At 45.4% G+C, this 22,651-nt stretch overlaps 1 protein-coding gene across 13 annotated transcripts in view; it reads left to right on the top strand.

Annotated features, from left to right (window-relative positions):
* The window catches only part of PIGG (phosphatidylinositol glycan anchor biosynthesis class G (EMM blood group)), a 97,782-nt gene that overhangs the window by 68,546 nt on the left and 6,585 nt on the right, over positions 1–22,651 (top strand). For 3 of the 13 annotated variants that reach the window (XM_066181562.1, XM_066181558.1, XM_066181561.1), the window contains one exon: positions 19,335–19,448. The exons of 7 other annotated variants lie outside the window; for them this stretch is intronic. In XM_066181562.1, coding sequence (XP_066037659.1) covers positions 19,335–19,448 — 114 coding nt within the window. Of the gene's footprint in view, positions 1–19,334; positions 19,449–20,511; positions 20,581–22,651 lie in introns of those variants that run through there. 3 more of the 13 variants (XM_066181570.1, XM_066181567.1, XM_066181563.1) reach the window with 2 other exon arrangements.

The raw sequence follows: 22,651 nt of genomic DNA, 5'->3' as shown, positions 1-22,651 counted from the left end.
TTTCCATTTCCGGTTAGCGCCTACAATTCGCCAGGAGCCATCAGTGAACAGAGCATATCATCTTTCAGTCTCCGGTAGCTCATTATACGGTGGGGCTTCCTTGGCACATGTTACTTGCTCTTCTTCGTCTTCAGACGATAATCCAAAAGGCTCACTTTCCGGCCAATTTGTTATAACTTCCAGAATCTCAGGGGAATTTGGGTTTCTAATACGGGCATGCTGTGTAATGAGGGCAATCCATTTGCTCCAGGTGGTGTCAGTGGCATGATGGGTGGAAGGAACCTTTCTCTTGATCATCCACCCCAGCACCGGTAGTCGGGGTGCCAAAAGCAGCTGTGTTTCAGTGCCAATCACTTCTGAGGTGGCTTGAATTCCTTCATAGGTGGCCAAGATCTCCTTCTCTGTGGGAGTGTAGTTGGCTTCGGACCCTCTGTAACTTCTGCTCCAGAATTTCAGGGATCGGCCTCGGGTCTCCCCAAGCACTTTCTGCCAAAGGCAGAAAGGACAGAAGTTACAAAAAGTTTTTGCCTGAAAGGACAAACCATTGTTTCCGGCTGCAGAGTAAAGTACATTCTTCACATCTGGTCTCGTCCTGGTGGGGCCAAGGGCTACTGTGTGAGCGATTTCTTGCTTGATTTGAACAAAGGCTTGTTGCTGTTCAGGGCCCCAGAGGAAATAGTTCTTCTTGCGGGAAACCAGGTAGAGAGGGCTCACGATCTGACTGTACTCAGGAATGTGCATCCTCCAAAAGCCTATGGCACCTAGGAAAGCTTGTGTTTCCTTCTTGTTGGTAGGTGGGGACATGGCAGTGATCTTGTTGATTATCTCTGTGGGGATTTGGCGATGTCCATCTTACCACTTGACTTCTAGGAACTGGATTTCTTGAGCCAGTCCCTTAACTTTATTTCGTTTAATGTCAAAACTCGATTTCAGCAGAATTTGGATAATCTTCTCTCCTTTCTTGAAGACCTCCCCTGGGGTGTTCCCCCAAGTGATGATGTCATCGATGTACTGTAGATGTTCTGGAGCCTCACCCTTCTCCAGTGCAGCCTGGATCAGCCCATGGCAGATGGTAGGGCTGTGTTTCCACCCCTGGGGCAGTTGGTTCCAGGTGTACTGCACGCCCCTCCAGGTGAAAGCGAACTGAGGCCTGCACTCTGCTGCCAAAGGAATGGAGAAGAGTGCATTGGCAATATCGATGGTCGCATACCACTTTGCCGCTTTGGACTCCAGCTCGTACTGAAGCTCTAACATGTCTGGCACAGCAGTGCTCAGTGGTGGTGTGACTTCGTTCAGACTACGGTAATCCACTGTCAGTCTCTATTCTCCACTGGACTTATGCACGGGCCATATAGGGCTGTTGAAAGTTGAGTGAGCCTTACTGACCACCCCTTGGCTTTCCAGTTTACAAATCATCTCATGTATGGGAGTCACAGAGTCTCTGTCAGTCTGGTATTGTTGACCGTGAACTGTTGCTGTGGCAGTTAATACCTGTTGTTCTTCAACTCTCAGCAGTCCCACAGCAGAGGGGTCATCTGAGAGAGCAGGCAATGTATTCAACTGTCTGATGTCTTCTTTCTCCACTGCGGCTATCCCAAAAGCCCAACGATACCCTTTTAGGTCTTTGAAATACCCATTCCTGAGATAGTCTTTGCTGAGGATGCATGGGGCCTCTGGGCCAGTCGCGATGGGGTGTTTTTTGCCACCAGTTCCCAGTTAAACTCACTTCAGCCTCTAATACAGTCAGTTGCTGGGAGCCTCCTGTCACCCCAGAAATAGAAATGGATTTTGTTCCTACATCCTTGATGGCATCATGGTACATTGGGCCCTAGTGTCAACCAACGCCGTATTTTTTTGTGGGTCAGATGTTCCAGGCCATCGGATCCACACAGTCTAGTAGATATGATTGTCCCTTTCTTCTACGTGGCTAGAGGCAGGCCCGCCCTATTCCTGGTCATGGCATACATTGCTTTCTTTCTGTAAATATGTTTCTGAGGTCTCTTCAAGAGGATCAGTCATATCATCATTCCTGTACCGTCAAGAGTTCTGTGCACGAGAGACCGGAGCAACATTGATTCTAGATGGGCTCTTTGTGGTAGGTGTTTCTTTTTTCAGTTCACGTACTCGGGCTGCTAAGGAGGAGGTGGGTTTTCCATCCCACTTCCTCATGTCTTCTCCATGCTCCCGAAGAAAAGACCAGATGTTACCTCGTGGTGTGTATCTTCTCTCCCTGGCTAGGGGGCGCCTGCTTCTAATGGCAGAAACTCTCGCTGGCTTTGGTGAGATAAGATAAATTTCTTCCTTAAGTTCTTTTTTCAGTTTCTGATGGCCTTCTTCAATCAAGCTCTGGACTTGCTCAACCAGTCTTGTTTCCACAGACGAGACATGGGTACGAACTGGGGCTGTGACAGTGTCCTCGTAAATTCTTAGTTTATTGGCCAAGACACTTCCCCTGTCCTCACCTTCCCTCGATTGCAGTGTTGCCAGGTAACGTGAGTACATCTCTGCTCCAAGCCATGCAAATCTCAGCCACATCCATGATGTGCACTGGACACCATCTGGGCTTTTAGGAAATCTCTCGTCTTTTGAAAAAATGATCTCCAACAGAGCCAGTTCCCTCAGGCATCGGATACTTTGTTCTATTGTGCTCTATTTTCCTTGGTGCACTTGGAGGTCTTCTTTACAAAGGTATCTGTCTTTTACACCTGTTAGCAGTTGCTGTCAGAGGCTGAGAGGTTCTTGGGTTTTCCCAATCCCCTGGTCAATGACCACATCCCGGGACAGGGATTCCAGTTGCCTGGCCTCACTTCCATCCAGAATGGTGTCATTGGCTGCAGCGTCCCAGATGCAGAGCAGCCAGGTCAGGATGGACGTGTTGGTCTGAGAAAGATAGGGAGTTACCTATGAGTCATGGGCAAGGCATTTGATGGGCCATTAACAGAAGATAATGGCCCAGAGGGAGGGTTTCTGGGAAAACATTGCCTCACCGGGATTCAACAGTTCATGCAGATGGTGATAGAATATTTTGTGCACATCCTATATTACAACCCAGGACGATGGGCCATGGCAAAGGAATGGTATGATACTCAATAAGGCCAAGTGCCAGGTCCTGCCCTTGGGTCACAACAACCTACAGGCAGGGGACAGAATGGCTGGAAAGCTTCCTGGTGGAAAAGGATATGGGATGCTGGTTGTCACCAGATGAACATGAAACATTGGGTGCTCAGGTGGCCACAAAGGCCAATGGCATGCTAGCCTGTATCAGCAATAGAGTTGCCAGTGGGACCAGGGCAGTGATTGTCCCCCTGTACTTGGAAATGGTGAGGTCACACTTTGAGTTCTGCGTCCACTTCTGGGCCCCTCACTACAGGAGTGACATTGAGGTGCTGGAGCATCTACAGAGAAGGGAAGTGGAGCTGGTGAAGGGTCTGGAGCACAAGTCCTATGAGGAGCAGCTGAGAGAATGGGATTATTTAGCCTGGAGAAAAGGAGGACAAATATACAATTTCTTTCTACAGTTACCAGAAAGGAAGTTGTAACAAGGTGGGGGTCAGCAATTCTTCCAAGTAGGGAGTCATTGGATGAAAGGAAGTGGCCTCAAGCTGGGCCCGGGGAAGTTTAGATAGGATGTTAAGAAAATGTTTCTTCACTGAAATGATTGTCAAGTATTGGAACAGGCTGCCCAGGGAAGTAGCTGAGTCACCATCCCTAGAGGTATTTAAATGCGCAGATGAGGCACTTTGGGACATGGATTAAGGGTGGATTTGACAGTGCTGAGTTCATGATTGTGCTCAAAGATCTTAAGAATCTTTTTCAACCTAAATGATCCTATATGCTTTTTGCATGAATGCTCCCTCTCATGCTTTCACTGCTATCCAGTGCTTGCTTTCTTCTGCATGTTTTGCCTCTCCTACCTTTTGCCTTTGTGCTGTGCTCTCATGTGCCTTTTTTTCTTGTAACTCTGAACTTCCCTTTCTCATTCTGTCACTTTGTTCTTGTGCTTTGACCTTTGCCTCCTGTGTGTAGTTCCCTCCACTTGTGTATTTCTTCTTGTACACATTTTCCCTCCCTTGAACACTTCCCTTCTTATGTTTCTTTCATTCCCTTCTCCATGTTGTCATCTTTACAGACATGTTGCCTCTCTCTCACATACTTTGTCATTCATGTGGGCTTTACCTGTCACGTGCCTGCTGTTGCCTCATTTGTGATTTGTCTCTTGTATCGTGTGCTTTACCTTTCTCTCTTTTTTCCTCTCTTTCTTTCTGCCTCTCTCTCCTCAGTGTTTTGTGCTCATGTTTTACCTTTTGTTCATGTGCACTTTGTCTCATGTGCGTGTGCTTTGCCGCACTTGTCTCCCTCATATGCATTTTGCAGCTTTGTCTTTCGTGCTTTGCAGTCAGTGTGTCAATTTAGGCATTTTACTCTTCTGGTCTCTCTTTCAATAGTGTCTAACATGCATTTTCATTTTCAGTTTTTCTCTCCTTGCACTTTGTCTCACTACAGCTTTCTGTCTCATTATCTCCCTTGTGTCACTTGCTGTCCTGCTCTCAGCCTCACTGTACTTTTCTCATCTGCTCATTGTCCCTCCTTTTCCGTCATGCTGCCCAACCATTCCTCTCTCTCCTGAACTTTCCCTCTCTGCATCTCTTTTTGCCTCCCTCTGCCCCATCAGTCTATCTCTCTTTGGCCTCTGTCCTCTTCCTTCATCTCTTCTGCTCTATCTCCTATCTTTTCCCCTCCCTGAGATGGGCTTTTCCTCTCTCATTTGTGTCCTTGCCCTTCAGCTTTTCTTGTCTTCCAGACATGTTTTTCCTCCCACTCACTTCACTTCCTGCATGATGTTTTTTCCCATGCTTGCCTTTTTACATTCTGTCTTGCTTTGCCTGTTTCACTTTCTCTATTCCTCATGTGCTTTCCCACTTCTTTGACACATTTTTGCATGCACTTTCCCGCTCTTCCATGCTTTTCATTCCCTTGCTTGTGCTTTCCCTACACGGCTTGGTATTTCTTGCTCTCAGCATCCCACTGCCTTCTTTCTCTGTCTCTTCGGCTTTTTCTTTATCTTAGATGTGTTTTCTCTCCCTCCTCTCCTCACAAATGACCTCCCAGTTTCACTCTTATTTTTCGTCTCTTTATGTAGCTTCTGCCTTTGTCTCTGCTTCTTTTAGGTGTTCTCTGGACTCCTCTCTGCCTTCCACTTGTCTCTCTCCTTCCCTGTTTTCCACTAGCAAGGAGACCCTAAAATAAACGGGGAGTTTGAGTGAGAGCAAAACGCAGATCCGATCAATATGATCAATGCTACGTTCTCCAGTTTATTCTGTCCGAGATGGCAGGTTTTATACACTTACTCATAATTTACATTTACAGGTGTACTCTCATTGGCACACAGCACAGGGAAGAATGCAAACACTCATTGTTGAATAAACTCTTAAGGCAGCTACTGTGTCTACACTAATTACTGTACTTGCTAACTACTAGAAAACCCTCTGACCCTTGCTAGCACCTTAAACTGTAATTCTAACTGTGCCACACTCTTAGCACTGAATTTCTACCTGTGCCACAAACTTCTACAGGCCTCAGGATGAGGCCCAGTGTGGGTGATTCAATTACAGTCTATATATGCTACATTTTCCCTCTTAGCAGTGTACTTTTTTCAGTCAATTCTCTCTTACCTCTCAACCTTTGCCTCCCTCTTGGCCATGTTGCCCCTTTCCCAAAGAAACTCTGTCTCCTTTTTGTAGATGTGCTTTCTCTTCCATTCTGATCAGCCTTCTCTTTCACAGACCTCTCCCCTCTCCTACAACCTAAACACATCTGCTTTCTCTCACATACACTGCCTCTCACACACATGTTGCTTCTGTCTTGGTTTGCTTTTCTCTTACGTTCTTGTGAACATTCATGCTCTTGTATGTTTATTTTCTGTTTTTCCTGTGTTCCTCGCTTTTCCTCCTTGCTGTCATCCCATTGAGTTCTCTTTCTTTTGCTCTCACTTTCCCTATGTATTTTTCTCTCTTCTGTCCCCAAATTCCCCATCTTTCTGAGATGCACTTTCCTTCTCCCTCTGATAGGTTTTTCCTCTTTCTCTAACATGTTCCTGCTTTTGCAGTTTTCCTCTTTTACATGCACCTTCACGCTTTGTGCTTTCTTGTTCTGTGCTATTCCTTACTACCTGTTGCTGTCCCTCTCTCTTATTTCCCTTTTTTCTCTCTTTCCCTTTCATCTTTCTCATTCTGTTTCCCACATCCCATGCCCTTCCTACCCACCTTGTTTTGCTTGATTTTCTGTCTTCAGCTGCCTTGTCCCCTTGCCTCCTTTTGCCTCTCTCTCGAACATGAACTTTGCCATGTCTTTGACTCACATGCTACTCTATCACTGAGAATTTTCTGCTTTCTTCTGCGCACTCTTGCTCTCATGCTTGTGTTGTCTTGTTTGTCCTTTGTTCACTTTCATTCTCAATTGCTACTTCCTCCCTCACTTGCTTACTCTCTCCTGAGCCTTCCATTTGTCTCAGACATGTTTTCCATCTCTTTTGGATGTGCTTTGCCATTCTTCTGGATGTACTTTTCCACTTTCTGGTAAGCTTTCTCTCTTGATTGTGCTTTTCTTCTCGGTCTTGTTTTCCTCACCTCCCTGATGCACTCAAACTCACTAGCATTCCCTCTAGCATGCTTATTTTCTCGTGGTTTCTCACTTTCTCCCTGTCTTGCATGTTTTCTCTCCTGTCTTCCTTGCACACGTTCCGGCTAGCTTATGTTTCCTTGTGCTTTTGCTCCCTTACACCTTTCCCTCTCTTCTGCTGTACCTCTCCCTGACACACATTACCTTTACATCACTTTACCTCATAGATTGTTCTCTTCTCTCTCATGTAACCTGCTTTTGTGGGTGCTGTGTCATTGTGGTATGTATGTGAGTGTATCCCTATGCACTTTCCTTCTCTTGACCCCCTTTCCTTCCCTTGTCTTCTCTGTTGGACACACTCTTCCCCCCACCTCATCTTTCCTGGTTTTTGCATTTCTTTTTCTTGTTCTGCTTCACTTTCCCTCTCCCTCTTTTGCTCTGCTGCTCAGTCTTATGTTTTTTCCCATCCCTTGCATACTTCTCCATTTCTGAAACATGTTTTTTATTGCCCTCATTTATACTCCTAGTCTCTCTTTCTCATGCCTTCCCTTCTCTTTGGTTCATTATCCGTCCTTTTCTGTACAGCATGCCCCCCACTGTCCCTGTATCTCTTGGGTGCATTGTGGCTTTCTTGCACACACTTCAACACTCTCTTATGCTTTGCTTTAGTGTCTCATGTGCTTTGATTCTCTCGTATGTTTCTTTTTCTCTTCTGTTTCTTTCTCATTCTTTTGCATTTTCTTTCTCTGTCTTGCATTCCCAGTCTCTTTCCTCATGTTGCACACGTTCTCCCTGTTACACAATTTTACTGTCTCCTGCTTTCAGTTTTCTTTTTGCTCTTGCTTCCTGTGCTTTGTGATTTCCATCCCTTTCTTGCATGAGTCCTTGCTTAGCCTTGCTATCCACTTATCTGTCTTGCTTCTCCCCTTCACCCACTCTCCTCCATTCTCCCCCACACTCTTCTCTCTCTCCAACTTGATTTATTTTCCTTTTATTTTCATTTTTTCTCATTACCCTCTTCATTTGCTCTCTCTGTGTCTCTGGCTTCTCTTTCACCTGTATAATCTTTTCCCTGGCATATTTTCCCTCTCTTTCCCTGTTTTTCTCATACTTTCCCAAAGTTGTCTGCTTTCTTCTCTTTCCCACTTAACTTTCCCACTTTAGGGTGCTTTTTTTTTGGTCTCATGCACTTTGCATCTCTTTGTAGTTTCCCAGCCTTGTGTGTGCTTCTTCTTTCTCTTACCCTTTCATATTCCTCTCTCTTCCTCTCCCTAACAAGATTTCTATTACACAATCCCTTTCTCTTCTGCTAGTACCTTTCCTCCTCATACTTTGTCTCTTGTTCTTCCCCACCTTCTTTCATGCTGTCCTTCTCTCTCCTTCTTTGTCAATGTAATTCTTTCTCCCACTTGCCCCTTTCAATCTCGTGTTGCTTTTTCCTCCCCTCCCTTCCCCCTCACTCTGTCCCTCCTTTAATATTTCTATTTCTCCACTCTATGTCTCTTTTTACCCTCCTTTTACTCTGTCTCAGATGTTTTCCCTTTTACATTCACTCTCTCGTGGTCTTCCTTATTTACATACTTTGCCTCTCTCACGCTGCTTCTGACACGTCTTTTGTCCCTCTGTCACATACTTTGCCTCTCTTGGATGTTACCTTCTTTTGCACTTCTGTCTTCCCACTCTTACTTCTCTCTGCCATTCTTTACTCCCCTTTGGGTGCTTTTCCATCTCAGACACATTTTTCTACTTTGATGTGTGCACTTTCCCTTTTGCTCATGCTTGCGATCTCTTGCTCATACCTTCCCTACCCCTGTTCCCCTGTTGCTTGCCATTTCTTCCCTTTGCTTGCTACCCTTACTACTCCCTAAGTATCCTTCTCTTTTGCCCTTGTTATCTCTTTGTCTCTATCGTTTGCCTATTAGCCTTGAGCACGCTTTTCCTCCCTGATGTGCTTGTTCTCCTCTTTCATCACAGATTTCTCTCAAAGGGAGCTGATCAGGTGGTTCCCTTCCTCTCCGCAGCCATTCAGGTGCAGGGAGGGGCTTCCTCCGGCCATCGGAGGAGCGATTAAAAAAGAATGCTCTAGGGAGCAGGTGAACATGTGTGTGGCATGTGTTTGAGGGGGTGGCATGGCAGTTCGTGCAGCAAGAGTTGCAGTCATACTCCTGCTAGTGTGTCTTTTATTTTGTGTTAGGGTTTGATTGTTTGGTTGGTTGGTTGGTTGATTGGTTTTGGGTTTTTTTCAGCAATGGTCTCCAAACCATCAAAAGCCATAGCTAGTAAAAGTGTGCCAACCCAAACAGAACCCCCCAGGAAGGACACATCTGTCCAGATGCTTTTCTGTAAGGAGTGTTTGAACCTGTCAGTAGTACTGGGGGACAATGCAGAAGCCTGTGGTGTGAACAGGTGAATGATCTCCTCTATCTGGTGGCCAAACTTAAGGAGGAAGTTGAAAGACTAAGGAGTATTAGGGAAAGTGAAAGGGAAATACTGTGGAGTTTCATCCTTCCATCCCTGAGAGAAGCCCACCAGGAGCCAGAGGACTCCTGTGCCTCCTACAGTTGGGCAGAAGGAGGAGACCTCGTAGATGAAGGAGGGTGGAAATACTTGGCAGTTTAATAAAAATTCCTCCCAACGCCCATCACCTACCTAGATGCCACTTCAGAATAGGTATGAGGCCCTAGATCCGGGGGGTCAGCCAGATAACATTGGAGAAAATAATCTGCTTGGAGAGCCTCCAATGACACTTCATCTGTCAGATGGATCACCACCTCTGGCATTAAAAAGAGAAGGGTAGTCATGGTGGATGACTCCCTTCTGAGGGGAGCTGAGGGTCCTGTGCATCAAACAGACTTGTTGCACAGGGAGGTCTACTGCCTCCCTGGGGCCCAGGTATGAGATATCATGTATCACGGAAGACTCCCTGGGCTGATTCAGCCCTCTGATTATTACCCACTGCTGGCACTACAGTGTGGCAGTGATGAGATGGAAAAGAAGAGCACTAGGACAGTTAAAAGGGACTTCAGGGCTCTGGGTTAAGTGTTTGATGAGGCGGGAGCACAGGTGGTGTTCTGCTCAATCCCTTCAGTGGCAGGGACAAATCATGAAAGGAACAGGAGAACCTGCATTATCAACAAGTGGGCTGCTGCCATCGGCAGAATTTTGGGTTCTTTGATCATGGGGCAACTTTTGCAGCACCTGGCCTGCTGGAGCCAGATGGGCTCCATCTATCTATTAAGGACAAGAGGATTCTAACCCATGAATTAGCAGTACTCATTTGGAGGGCTTTTAACTAGGTTCAAAGGGGGAAAGGGATGCAACCAGGCTCCCCAGAAACAAGCCCATGGGTGGTAAGCCAGAGTCAGGGGTGAAATCAGCAGTCCAGCTGAAGTGCATGTACACTAATGCACACAGCATGGGTAACAAACAAGAGGAGCTGGAAGCTGTGGTACAGCAGGAAAGCTATGACTTTGTTGTCATCACAGAAACATGGTGGGGTGACTTGAGATTAATGATGATATGGTTGAGCACCTATGGGTAAGAATCAAGGGAAGGCCAACAAAGCTGACATCTTGGTGAGAGTCTGTTATAAACTACCCAACGAGGATAAGGAGGTGGATGAATTATTCTATAAGCAGCTGGAAGATACTTCAAGATTGTCAGCCCTTCTTCTTGTAGGTGACTTTAACCTGCAGATACCTGCTGAGAACTCAACACAGCAGAGAAGAGGCAGTCTAGGAGGTTCTTAGAGTGTGTGGAGGACAACTTCTTGTCACAGCTGGTGAGCGAGCCTGCCAGGGGAGGGACAATGCTAGTAGACCTGCTGTTTGCAAACAGAGAAGGGCTGGTGGGAGATGTGGTGGTTGGAGGCTGTCTGGGGCACAGTGATCATGAAATTACAATATTTAGTGAAGCAAGGAGGGGCATCAATAAAACTTTCACACTGGACTTCCAGAGGGCAGACTCTGGCCTATTCAAGAGACTTATTTGGAGAGTTCCTTGGAAAGCAGCCCTTAAAAACAAAGGGATCCAGGACAGATGGGCATACTTCAAAACAAAAATCCTGAAGGCAGTGGAGCAGACTGTCCCTACGTGCCAAAAGATAAGCCATCAAGGAAGACAACTAGCCTGGGTGAGCAAAGAACTTCTGAAGGAACTAAGGAAAAGAAAGAGGGTGTATCACCTTTGGAAGGAGGGTCAGGTATCTTAGGAAATGTTTAAGAGAGTTGATGATCGTGTAGGAAAAAAATTGGAGGGCCAAAAGCCCAGTTAGAACTCAATCTGACCACTTCTGGGAAGGACAGTAAAATAATTTTTATAATTACATTAATGGCAAAAGAAAGGGCAAGGATAATTTCCATTCTCTATTAGATATGGGAGAAAAATTAGTAACTAAAGATGAGGAAAAGGCAGAGGTACTTAACACCTTCTTTGCCTCAGTTTTCAGCAGAAAGACAGGTTGTCCTCAGGACAACTATCCTCATGGGTTGGCAGATGGTGTCAGGGAAGCAGAACGGTCCCCCTGTTATCCAGGAGGAGGCAGTCAGAGAACTGCTGAGACACTTGGATGTTCATAAATCTGTGGGCCCAGATGGGATCCATCTCAGGGTGATGAGGGAGCTGGCAGATGAGCTTGTGAAGCTGCTCTCCATCATTTACCAGTCCTGGCTCACTGGTGAGGTTCCAGATGACTGGAAGCTGGCCAGTGTGATGCCCATCCACAAGAAGGGCAGGAAGGAAGATCCAGGACACCGCAGGCCTGTCAACCTGACCTCAGTGCCTGACAAGATTATGGCACAGATCATCTTGAGTGTGGTCATATGGCATCTACAGGATGGCCCAGGGCTCAGACGCAGCCAGCGTGAATTTAAGAGAGGCAGGTCCTGCCTGACCAATCTAATAATTTATGATGAGGTGACTTGCCTGGTGGATGAAGGGGAGGCTGTGGATTTTGTCTCTTTGGAATTCAGCGAGGCCTTTGACACTGTCTCCCACAGCATCCTCCTGAAAAAGCTGGCAGCCCACAGCTTGGACAGGAGCACTCTTTGCTGGGTTAAGAACTGGCTGGATGGGTGCTGCATCCAGCTGGGGGCCAGGCACCAGTGGTGTCCACCAGGAATCTGTGCTGGGAGCAGTCCTGTTTAATATCTTCATTGATCCGGACAAAGGAATCAAGTCCACCATCAGTAAATTTGCAGATGACACCAAGCTGGGAGCAAGCACTGGTCTGTTAGAAGTTAGGAGGGCTCCGCAGAGGGACCTGGACAGGCTGGATAGCGGGGGCAAATCCAACAATATGAAGTTTAGCAAGTTCTAGCTCTGCAGAGGGACCTGGACAGGCTGGATAGCTGGGGCAAATCCAACAGTATGAAGTTTAGCAAGTTCATGTGCCAAGTCCAAGACTTAAGTCACAATAACCCCCTGCAGCACCACAGGCTGGGGATGGTGTGGCTGGACAGTGCCCAGGCAGAAAGGGACCTGGGGGTGCTGGTGACAGCACCTGAACCTGAGCCAGCAGTGTTCCCTGGTGGCCAAGAAGGCCAGTGGCATCCTGGATCAGGATCAGGAATGGTGTGGCCAGCAGGAGCAGGGAGATCATTCTTCCCCTGTACACACTTTAGCACTGGTGAGGCCTCACCTTGAGTGCTGTGTCCAGTTCTGGGCCTCTCAATTTAGGGAGAACGTTATGATGCTCAGACATGTCCAGATGAAGGCAACAAGGCTGGGGAAGGGCCTGGAACACAAAGCCCTATGAGGCAAATGGGTTTGTTTAGCCTGACAAAAAGGAGGCTCAGGGGAGACCTTATCACTCTCTACTACTGCCTGAAAGGTGATTGTAGCCAGGTGGGGGTTGGCCTCTTCTCCCAGGCAACAACTGACAGAACGAGAGAACAGTCTTAAGCTCTGCCAGGGGAAGTTTAGGTTAGACATTAGGAAAATATTCTTCACTGAAAGAGTGATTGGCCACTGGAATTGTCTGCTCAGGGGGTGGTGAAGTCACTGTCCCTGAAGGTGTTTAAAGAAGGACTGGATGTGGCACTCAGTGCCATGGTTTAGTTGATGAGATGTCAGGTCACAGGTTGGACCTGATGACCTCAGAGGTCTTTTCCAACCTAGTTCATTCTGTGGTTCTGTAATTCTCTGTAAGTATCCTTCTCTTTTCCCTTTGTTATCCCTTTCTCTTTGTCTCTATCATTTGCCCCTTAGCCTCAGGCATTTTTTTCCTCCCTTGACATGCTTGTTCTCCCCTTCCCTCAAAGATTCCTCTCTGAAGCATTTCCACTGTCTTGGTCACCCCATCTGACATGATTCATCTCTTGCGTGCACTGTACCTGCTGTGCTCCTGCCTTGTCTCATTCAGATGCTTGTCTTCTCTCGTGGATTTGCTTCACCTCTCTCTTGCAGTTGCATTCTCTGGCATACTTGCCCTCTCTGATGTTATTTCCTACTTGCTCCTGCTTTCCTGATCTGATCTCCCTCTCACCTGTGCTTTCAGTCTCTTAGGTGTGCTGTTCTTCTTTCTCTTATGCTTTACACCCCCCTCTCAGTGGTCTCTTCTCGCCCACTAGTGCTTGCCAGCACTTTCCCTTCCCTTTCCTTCTCTCCCTTTATTGTCCCATATACATTCCCTTTCTAATTGGCACACTTGTTCACATGTCTCCTTCATGCCATCTGCATATCTCTCTCATGAATCTCACTTCTCTGTCTTCTTTCTCAGACATGCCTTTCCTCACTCTTTCTAGTGTTTTCTTTCTTACTTTCACTTTGCCTCTCTTGTTTGGCATTTCTCCTGTGCCTTTGCTGTCCTATATGTTTATTCTTTCTCAGGTGGTTCCCTGTCTCAATGTCTGTGTTAATCTCTTCATCTCACATCCCTCTCTCTTGTGTGCTTCATCCCTCTTTCATACTCTTCTCTCTTTTAATTTTATTTTCCTCTTCCATTTTTACCTGTTCTTGTCTTCCCTCCACCTACTGGTATCCTTGTTTGCTTTGCCTTTCTGATGCTTTGCCTCTTTCCCTCGCCTTCACTTCTAGCTTTTTTTTTCTCGCACTTTCCCTTTCACAGGTTTCCCACACCCTTTTCCTCTCTGTGCCCTTTACCCATGTGTGGTGCACCTTGTGGCTGTCTGTCTCAACAGCCTCCCTCTCAAATGCATCCTCCACACTCTCATGTGTTTCCCCTCTTGCGTGAATTCTGCCTGTCATGCTTACGTTACCTCCCATGTGTGCTTTTCCTTGCTTGCTGTTCTCATTCTCTGGCACTCCCCTCTCTCACGTGTATTACTATTCTCCTTTCTGTGTCTTCCTCCCGCTCTTGCATGGTTTCTGTCTCGCAAAATTACCCTTCCTATTTGCACTTTGAATACCACTTGTGCTGTCTTGTCTTGTGTCATTGTTCCTTCTCTCTTGCTGTCACTATCCCTTTGTTTTGCTCCAACTCTTTTTCTCTAGCTTCCCTCTCTCCTCATTCCCTTTCTTATTGTCCTCAGTTCTCCCTTACTTCCCTCTTTCTTCAACTCCCACCCTCTCTGTCACTTGCCTCATCTTTCTCACACACTTTCCCAGCAGTATGTGATTTGCTTCCTTCTCTTCTGCCATGTCTCTCTGTCATGTGCTTCACCTGAACTTTGGTTTACGGATGTCATGTCCTGCTCACCTTGCACTTTCTCACACCCCTTCCCCTTCTTCACGTCATCCATATTCCCATTGTCACACACATCTTCCCTCATGCTGTCATTCAGTTTTATTGTCTGGCATGTGGTTTTTGTCTTGGACATGCACTTTGTGCCTGCTCTCTAACGCTTTGCTTCCCTTCCGTGTTTTTTCTTTCCCTTGTGCTTTGCTGTTTCCTTTTTTGTCTTGTATCAAGTCTTTCTCTCTCACATGCTTTCCCACCTTTCTCACATTTTTCCTCTTGGATTTCCCTCTCACTTGTGCTTCCAGTCTCTGGCTTATGCTTTCCCCCTCCAGCTTGCTGCGTCCCTCTCTATTGCTCTCTGTCCTTGTCCCAGTTGCTGCCCTTCTCACTTTCTCTAGCTTTACATCTCTTATACTATGTTTCCCTCTCTGTCATATGCTCTTACTGCTGTCCTCAATGTTCATGTCCTCTCTCCTGAGTGTACATTTTCTCTCTTGGGTGCACTTTGACCCCTTCTCTTGCTTTCTATCTCTCACTTGCATGCCTTCACTCATTTGTGTGTCATCTTTCTCTTGCACACCCTTGCTCTCTGTGGCTTTACTCTTCTGCTGCCCCTCTTTCTTGCATTGTTGTACAAGGCACAGAGTTCTCCTCTCCTCTGCTTGTGCTTCCTCTCTTACTGTCAATTTCCCATGCTCCTTTCCTCCCTCTCTCTCATGCTGCCCCTTTTGATTTTTATTATCTCTTCTTGCTTTCCCTTCTCCCTTCTCTCTTTCTCTTCCTCATTTTCCTTCCCTCTCACACATGTTCTTCTTCCTGTTCTTCTCCATCTTCCCCTGTAGAAGTTTAAGGCAGATTTTTGGGAGGAAACCTCCTAAGGGGGCTGTCCCTCCCCTCCCCCAACCCATTCAGGGAAGAAAAAACCTCCTCCGAGAGAAGTGGAAAGAATCCTGTCTATTAAACAGACAAAGCACTCCCCAGCACAATAAATTCGACAATACCAGATGACAAGAACTCCGTGCTGCTCTGGAGAGATGACAGGATTAGAAAAGAAGTCCTTCCTGGAGGTGGTTGCTCTGTCTCAGTCCCTCTGGCGCTGGGACACACTGCGCAGGATGGATCTTGGTGGGTTCCAGGTGCGGGCCCCCACCGCGCTCTCCTGAGTCCTCAGTCCAGAGAGATTTTAGCAGTTCCAAGGGAAGATGAAAAAAAGAGGGGAAAAAAAAACAGGAAAGAAAAAAAAAAAAACAGGAGGAGAGGAAAAAAAGTGAAGCTTCTCCTCCTCTGCTAGCTACTTCCTAACTAACTAACTAACTAACTAACTGAAGGAAAAAAAAAAATCTCTCCGTCCCTTGCCGTGTGTTGCTGAATCCAACTCTCAAGGCCAGCCAGTGGAGGAAAGTTTCTGAAAACAAACCGCGTGCCTCTCCCTTCCCCCTGCTCCCAGACCCAACACCAAAGGCACACAGGGCAATATCCAACAGAGACCCAACAGACAACTGGGGCTACAAACCTCACAACATCACCCCAGGACATCCCCACACTCGGCCCTCTATCATGCTGTCTCACTTTGCCACCTTGTAGTTTTCTCCCTTGCATGCTTTATGGAACTCAACTCACTTGCGCTTTAGCGCCAGCACCTGCTGTCACTCTTGGTTGTGCTTCCTTGCAGTCTCTCACTCAGTAGCACTCCTCTCACTGTCTACTTGCTAGTTTCTCTCTCTTTGCATTCCCCTCCTCTATAATTTAATTCATCTTGCTGCCCCCTCACTTTCCCTCCAAAATGCACCCTAACACTCTCTTGTTTCCTTACTCTCCTTGTTTCTTACTCACCTTGGCACTCACTGGCATACACAGGTTCTATCACTCCCACATGCTCCTTCCCCATCAGTCTGTCTCTCCTGGGGTCTTTCCCTCCCCCTTGCACTCCCTTCACCCCTCTCTGGACATCCCTTCCACCCACTGTACCTTTGGCTCCCCCTATCAGACATCTTTCACCCTGTTACCTCCTTTTACTTTTTCACACACTCCCCTCTGTCTCTTTCTTGCTTGCTTTCTCACACTTGCCTCACAGGGCTTCCCTTTCTACCGTGCTTTTCTTGGCTCCTACTCTTCTGCATATGCACTTCCTTATCCCTATTGCACTCCTTACATTTTTTTTCCTTGTGGGTTGTCTCACACATTTTGTTTCTCTTTTATACTTCATTGTCTTTAATGCTTTCTCTTGACCACATTCAGTTTCAGTTGAATAGTATCCCAGTCTCTCTTGCTTGTACTTCTCTAGTTTCATGCACACTGCCTTTTTCTTACCTGTGCCTTCACTTGCTCTTTCACTTCTCCTCTTCTTCTCTTTGCTCATGCTTTCTGTCTCTCTTTCACACATTCCATCCCTGTTTATTTCTTATACTTTCCTTTTAGTTAATGCTTTCAGTTCCGACAGTACTCTCGCTCTCATGCCTTTACTTTGTTGCATGTGCTTTTCCTTTGGTCTGCTGCAGTTTTCCTTGCTTGCCCTTGTACACTTTTCTCCCTTGTGTATGTTTTCCCTCCCTCTCTGCCTTGCACTCTTATTCTTGGTTTCCTCATCTTTCAAGTTTTTACTCCCTTGCATGCATGCTTTCCTTCTCTCTCTCTATAGTGTGTCACCCTTCTTCTGCATGTATTTTTCCTTTCTGGTATGCTTTTCCCATCTCACAGTCTTCTGCTTCCTCTCTACTGATTATTCTTACCCTCTCGTTCTTGCTTTACTTTCCCTCTCTTGGGCACACTTTCCCTTCCTTACGCAGCCATTTTCCTCCCTTCCTGTGCTGACTTGGAAACTTGCTGTCTCATTTGTGTACTTTCCTGTTCTGTCACATGCTTGTGATCTTCCACATGTGTATTCTTAATAAAAATATCTTCTACATAAATTCCATCTCATTTTTTCATCCATTTTCCCCTGCCTTTCCCCTCTTGGGTGCCTTTTCATTCTTTCTGTTGCACCCTTCCTCTCTCTTGTGCACACACTCTCTCATTTTCTCTCTGGCTTCCCCATATGCTCACACCCACAGACAAGTTCAGTGTGTCTCCCTGGTATGCTTTCCCTCATTTTCCCTGTTGTTTTTCATCTTCCATACTTCCCATATTTCTCTTGTATGATTTCTCTTCCTCAGTTTCCTGCTCACTGTGCTATTGTGTGCATTCCCTCTCTGACATGTTCTTTCACTTTGCTATACACACTTTACCTCTTGTTTGTTCAAGTGCCCCTTGTCTCTGCTGTGAATGTTTATCACTTTTACACTCTCTCGGTCTCTCTCAATCAACATGTGTTCCCCTCTTGTTCCTATTTCCCCTCTCAGATAGTTTCCTTCTTGATTGAACATCTATCTGATTCTCTTTCAGTCCATGTTGCATGCTTTCTCTCATGCAATGTTCCTTTAATATGTGAGCTTTCCCTTCCACCCTGGCCCACAATACATGTCTGTCTTGCACCGTCACTCTCGCCGATGTACTTTCCTGCCCTTTCTTCTTACGACTTCTTTCTCTAAGGCACATTTATCCTTTCTCTGTCATGTGCCATATTACAATTGCTATGTCATGATGCTTTTCTTTTTTCCTTTTGCCTGTTTTTCTGCTCTGTTTGCTCTCTGCCCTGGACTGCACATGTCTTGCATGTCACACATCTCACTTTTTGTCTGCCTTACACTTTAACAGTCGCACTTCTCCTTCTTTCATGCTTCCTCTTGTCAGACTTGCTGTGGATCTCATGTTTACCCCTTGTACTTTCTGTCTTGCATTCTTCCCGCCTCATGTGTGTGCTGCCTAACTCTCTCTCATGTGTCTGCTTTATAGTTCCTTATAGATTTTGTGTAATTCTGCGCTCTTGTGTATTCTTTTCCCTTAATTTTGAGGACTTTCCTTGCACATGCGCATGCTGTCCTTTTCTCTTGCATGCAATTTTCCTGTTTTTCCTTCTTGTGCTCCCTCTTTCTTGTGCCTCTTCTTTCATCAAGCTCTTTCCCTTTTCTTGCATATGAGGGCTTTCCACTCTTCTGTGCACATCCTCTTTTGCTTCTATTTCTTTTTGCCCTGGGCATTTTTGTGTCTCTCTCATGCAATTTTCCTTCTTTACCTCATGTCATGCTCGCTGTCTCACCCACTCCCTCTTTCTTGTGTCCTCTCTTGTTTGCTCCCTCTCCATCTCTGACTATGCTTGCCCTTTCCCTCTCACTCTTCTTTCCATCTTTCTTGCTCTCTTACTTTTGCTTTTCTTCCCCTCTTCCTGACTCACTTTATTCCCTTCTCACTCTTTTCTATCTGGTTTGGGTTTTTTTTCTCTCCCAGTCCTGCTCTGGCTTTCTTTGCCCTGCTGCTATTTATGTTTCTTTGGATTTCAGTCAGTCTGTCTATCCCACATGCTCCTTTCAAAATCTCTGAAATTTTCATTCTCACTTTCCTTTTCTCCTTTGTCTCTTGTTTTTGCTTGCTCCTTCTGCCATTTCTGTTTCTCTTTTGTCCCCTCTTTTTTAATCCCTTTTTCTCTTTTCCTTCTCCCTCAGTCCCCTCATCACTCTCACACTCCCTCTGCTCAGTCCTTGTCTCTCCCAATGTCATGCCACCCACAGCCATTCATTCTTTTCCTTGCCTCACTCTGTCTTCCTGTCTGTCCCTCTCTCCCTTTTCTCTGCGCTTCCTTCTTTCTCAGCCTCCACTTCCATGTCATCTCCCTTCCTGCCAACCTTTGCTCGTCTAACTTCCCATCTCTCCCTCCAATGCCCTTCCTCCACCCACTCTCTTGCAGTTTCTCCTCTTTCCTTATCTTATTTCAGTTGCACATGTATTTTCTTTCATGCACATTCTTTCTGCCTTTGTATTTGCCTCTTTTCCAGTCCCTCCCTCCCTCCCTCCCTCCCTCCCTCCCTCCCTCCCTCCCTCCCTCCCTCCCTCCCTCCCTCCCTCCCTCCCTCCCTCCCTCCCTCCCTCCCTCCCCTCCCTCCCGTCCCTCCCTCCCTCCCTCCCTCCCTCATACTCAAAGTGCAAATTAACATCTGCAATCTTCTGAAAGTTGTGTACTGTCTGTTTACATTTTCTGTCTCAGAGCCATTACAATTACAGCATCGTCAAAACTATGGCATGAAAAATCCTGTGCTGATTTGTCTGTCTTCTCAGCTAGTATCCAGAGAGGAAGAGGGTCTGCAGCTACTAAATCAAGGTATCTTCATCAAAAATCAGATTGATCTTGCAATTAGTTACTTCCTGAGATGAAGCCATTTTTGTTCACTGTTCCTTTTACACTTAATAGTAATAGCAGTGTCTCATCCTTTACAGACATCTTAGGTTATGGGTTTACAGATCATGCTGTAATCCATTTTGTTTTCCAGAGAGAGTATGTGGGGCTCTACAGTCTTTATCCTAATGCTGAGTATTGTTCTTAAAAGTAGTTTGCACAAAGCTGAATTACTAACACTCCTATAAACTTGTGGAAGTAAAGAGTGTGTATGACACTTGGATTTAGTAAGTGTCTGTGTAATCCCTGTGTAATCCCAGAAGACATCTCATTGCACCACAGGGAATAAAGTCTCTGAAGATGAATATGCTGTGCATTGTGCTAGAAAAAGCTGCGAAGAAAATTTAGAGCAATATTCTGATACAATGCATGAAGTATACACAATGCACTGAAGAAATTATCCTATCCCCCCTTTCTCTTCAGTACTTTGCATATTCTGCCTCTTTATTCTGAAACAGATTGGAGCATAGTACCAACTTTGTTTCCTCTCTTAAATTAGCAAGAGCTGCATGATGATGTTGGCCTCTGAGTGGTTTATGCTGCTGCTCAAGCAGAAGCAGAGTCATTCATAAGAACTCTACTGGAAAGAGAGAGTCATATTTGTAGACCTTTGCTTACATTGATTGTAACAATGTTTCTAGATGTAACCTGTACTTTTGCTGGTATAGGCAAAAGTCCTACTATTCTTACAAGTTTTTTCATTTTTCACCATTAGTTTTCTGTTCTCCTCTGTTGCATGGCCAACATAACTGCATGGTTCTGCTAGCTGTGGATAGGACTGTACATGACATACTGTCAGTCTGTGTTTATCTAGGATTTTTCTATCTTGTCACACCTTTTCTTGAAGTTAAAAAATTCTTTTTGAATGTGTGTGTTACTGGGATGGCAGGAGTAATTTGAGGAGAGAGCTGTTATTTTGTTTAAGTCACAAGTTTAAAAATAGTTACTGTAGTGGAAAAATACAAGAAAGAATTAACTCTGCCCTCAGTGCAGAAGAGTGAGCATGGCTTCGCAGAACACCCCAGGTTGGAGATGCCCTTAAAAGATCATCTGGTTCAACCTTTTCTGGGAACAGAAGCCTTCATGAGATCATCTAGCATGCTGTCCAGTCTTGTCTTGAAAACCTTCAGTGATGCGGACTGTACCAGATCCCTGGCAAGATTGTATCGGTGATTAATTGTCCTCACTACAAAACATGTATTTCATATACTGAGATGAAACCTCTCCCAGTGCAACTTGTACCCATTGCCTTGTGTTTTCTCCATAAAGAAAATCTGGTGAGGAGAGCACTTTCATCCTTTGTTGCCATCTTTAATGCTGTGATGAAGTCTCCCTGAGCCTTCTCTGTGAAGAAGACTTAACTCCTACTGTCCTATGCTGTAGAGCTTTGCATCCTCTCCAGTCCTTCTTTATAGCCCCTCCAGCCTGTCCATGTCTTTTTGGAAGGGTGGTGGATGAGAACTGAACATAGTACTGCAGGTATAGCCTGACAAGCATTCAGTAGAGTTGGGGTAATCACATCTCTCCCTGCTAGTAGTGCCCCTGAGGATTCAGCCCAGGACATGATTTACCTGTTGCTGCAGCAGTGCTCTCGTGACTCATGTTTAGCTTGTTGTCCCCTAGTACCCCCCATGTCCCTTTCAGCAACACTGTTTCCCAGCCACATGCATCCTAGCCCATAAGCCAGTTGCAGGACTTTGCTCTTGTCTTTGTTAAACTTCATACAGGTCTTGATAGCCTGACCAGATCTCTCTGTAAGACAGCTCTCCCTTCTAAAGTGTCCACCTCAACATACAGTTTAGTGCCAACAGCACATTAGTGAAGGTACTTTCAGCCATACCATGTAGACTATTTATGAAAACATTGAGCAGTTTGGGGCTCAGTAACATTCACTGTGGGACCCTACTTGTGACTGGCTGCCACACTGAGTAAAAAACACAGATCATCACCCATTCTGATCTTGCTGGCCAGTTTCTTATCGATACTTCAGTAAGTTGTGCTTTACCTTTCTAGAAATGCCTTGTGTCACTGCCAATGTGTCTTGTTATACTGGTATATTTTAACCTGTTAAGTTTGAATTTAATTGAATAACTTGGACACTAACAGTTTGTGTTAAATTTCTTCAGACCCCATCTGTCAATAACAATTGTCATATGAAATTTTTCTTTATAACTTTAGCTAAGATGATGAAGAATAACTGTTTACAAATATGGCAGGAAAGCCTGCAGATGCACCTTAGCAGAAAATCAAGGTATAAATTTCCTTGTTAATCTTGCATGTGTGATGCCAGTGTGAAATGCTTCAGGTTTTTTTTCCTACTGGAAACCTTACAAAGTGTTCAGTGAATTTTGGAAGAATAGTCGAAGAATATTGACGGATGCTGGGCTTTGAAATATTTAGCATTTGTGTTTTGCTTGTTAGGATGGTTTTGTTGTACCTTGCTGCAATAAAATCTGGGCCAGTGCCAACAACAGGAATAGGCTGGTTTGGTTTTGAGGTTTTGGTGTTTGGTGTTGGTTTTGTTGTTGTTGTTTTGGAGGGGTTTTTTTTCTTTTTCTTTTTTTTCCTTTTTTTTTTTGTCTTTTTTCTTTTTTCTCTTCTCTTTTTTCTTTTTTTTCTTTTTTTTTCTATTTTTTCTTTTTTTTTTCTTATTTTGCTGACATGAAGCTCACTGCACAACTGATTATACCAGCTGTGAAAACAGGAAAAAACATTGATACAATTCTGTTTTTCATACTCTTGATGCTGAAATGAAGAGAAATGAAGTTTCAAGTCCTGATAAGTGAAGAGAATTGAAGTTTCAAGCCCTAATAGCTTTTTACAGCTAAATCTTTGTGAGAACCTGCTGAACCCTGTACTACAGTCCACATGTGCTGCAGTCCTCTGTAACTTACTGCCACAGACATGACCTTGCTTGGGTAGTTGTACCTTCTCTGCCTTTCTTACTGGGAGGGAAGCTGCAGAAGGCAGAGAAAAATCAGTAATCCCCAACTTCCATCATTTCCATGGCAGCAGAATACACTCTACAGCCCTTTGATCTTGCTGGGACCCACCATTTTTGACATCTATCCATTGATAGGGTGTGGTGACAAAAATTGTGACTTCATAGCATTAAAAATGTTGCTCTG

This window comes from Chamaea fasciata, unplaced genomic scaffold, assembly GCF_029207755.1.
Source record: "Chamaea fasciata isolate MVZ Bird 193981 ecotype frontalis unplaced genomic scaffold, bChaFas1.0.hap1 SCAF_4, whole genome shotgun sequence".
In the NCBI taxonomy this organism is placed as follows: domain Eukaryota; kingdom Metazoa; phylum Chordata; class Aves; order Passeriformes; family Sylviidae; genus Chamaea; species Chamaea fasciata.
This window is presented reverse-complemented; position numbering and strand designations above follow the sequence as displayed.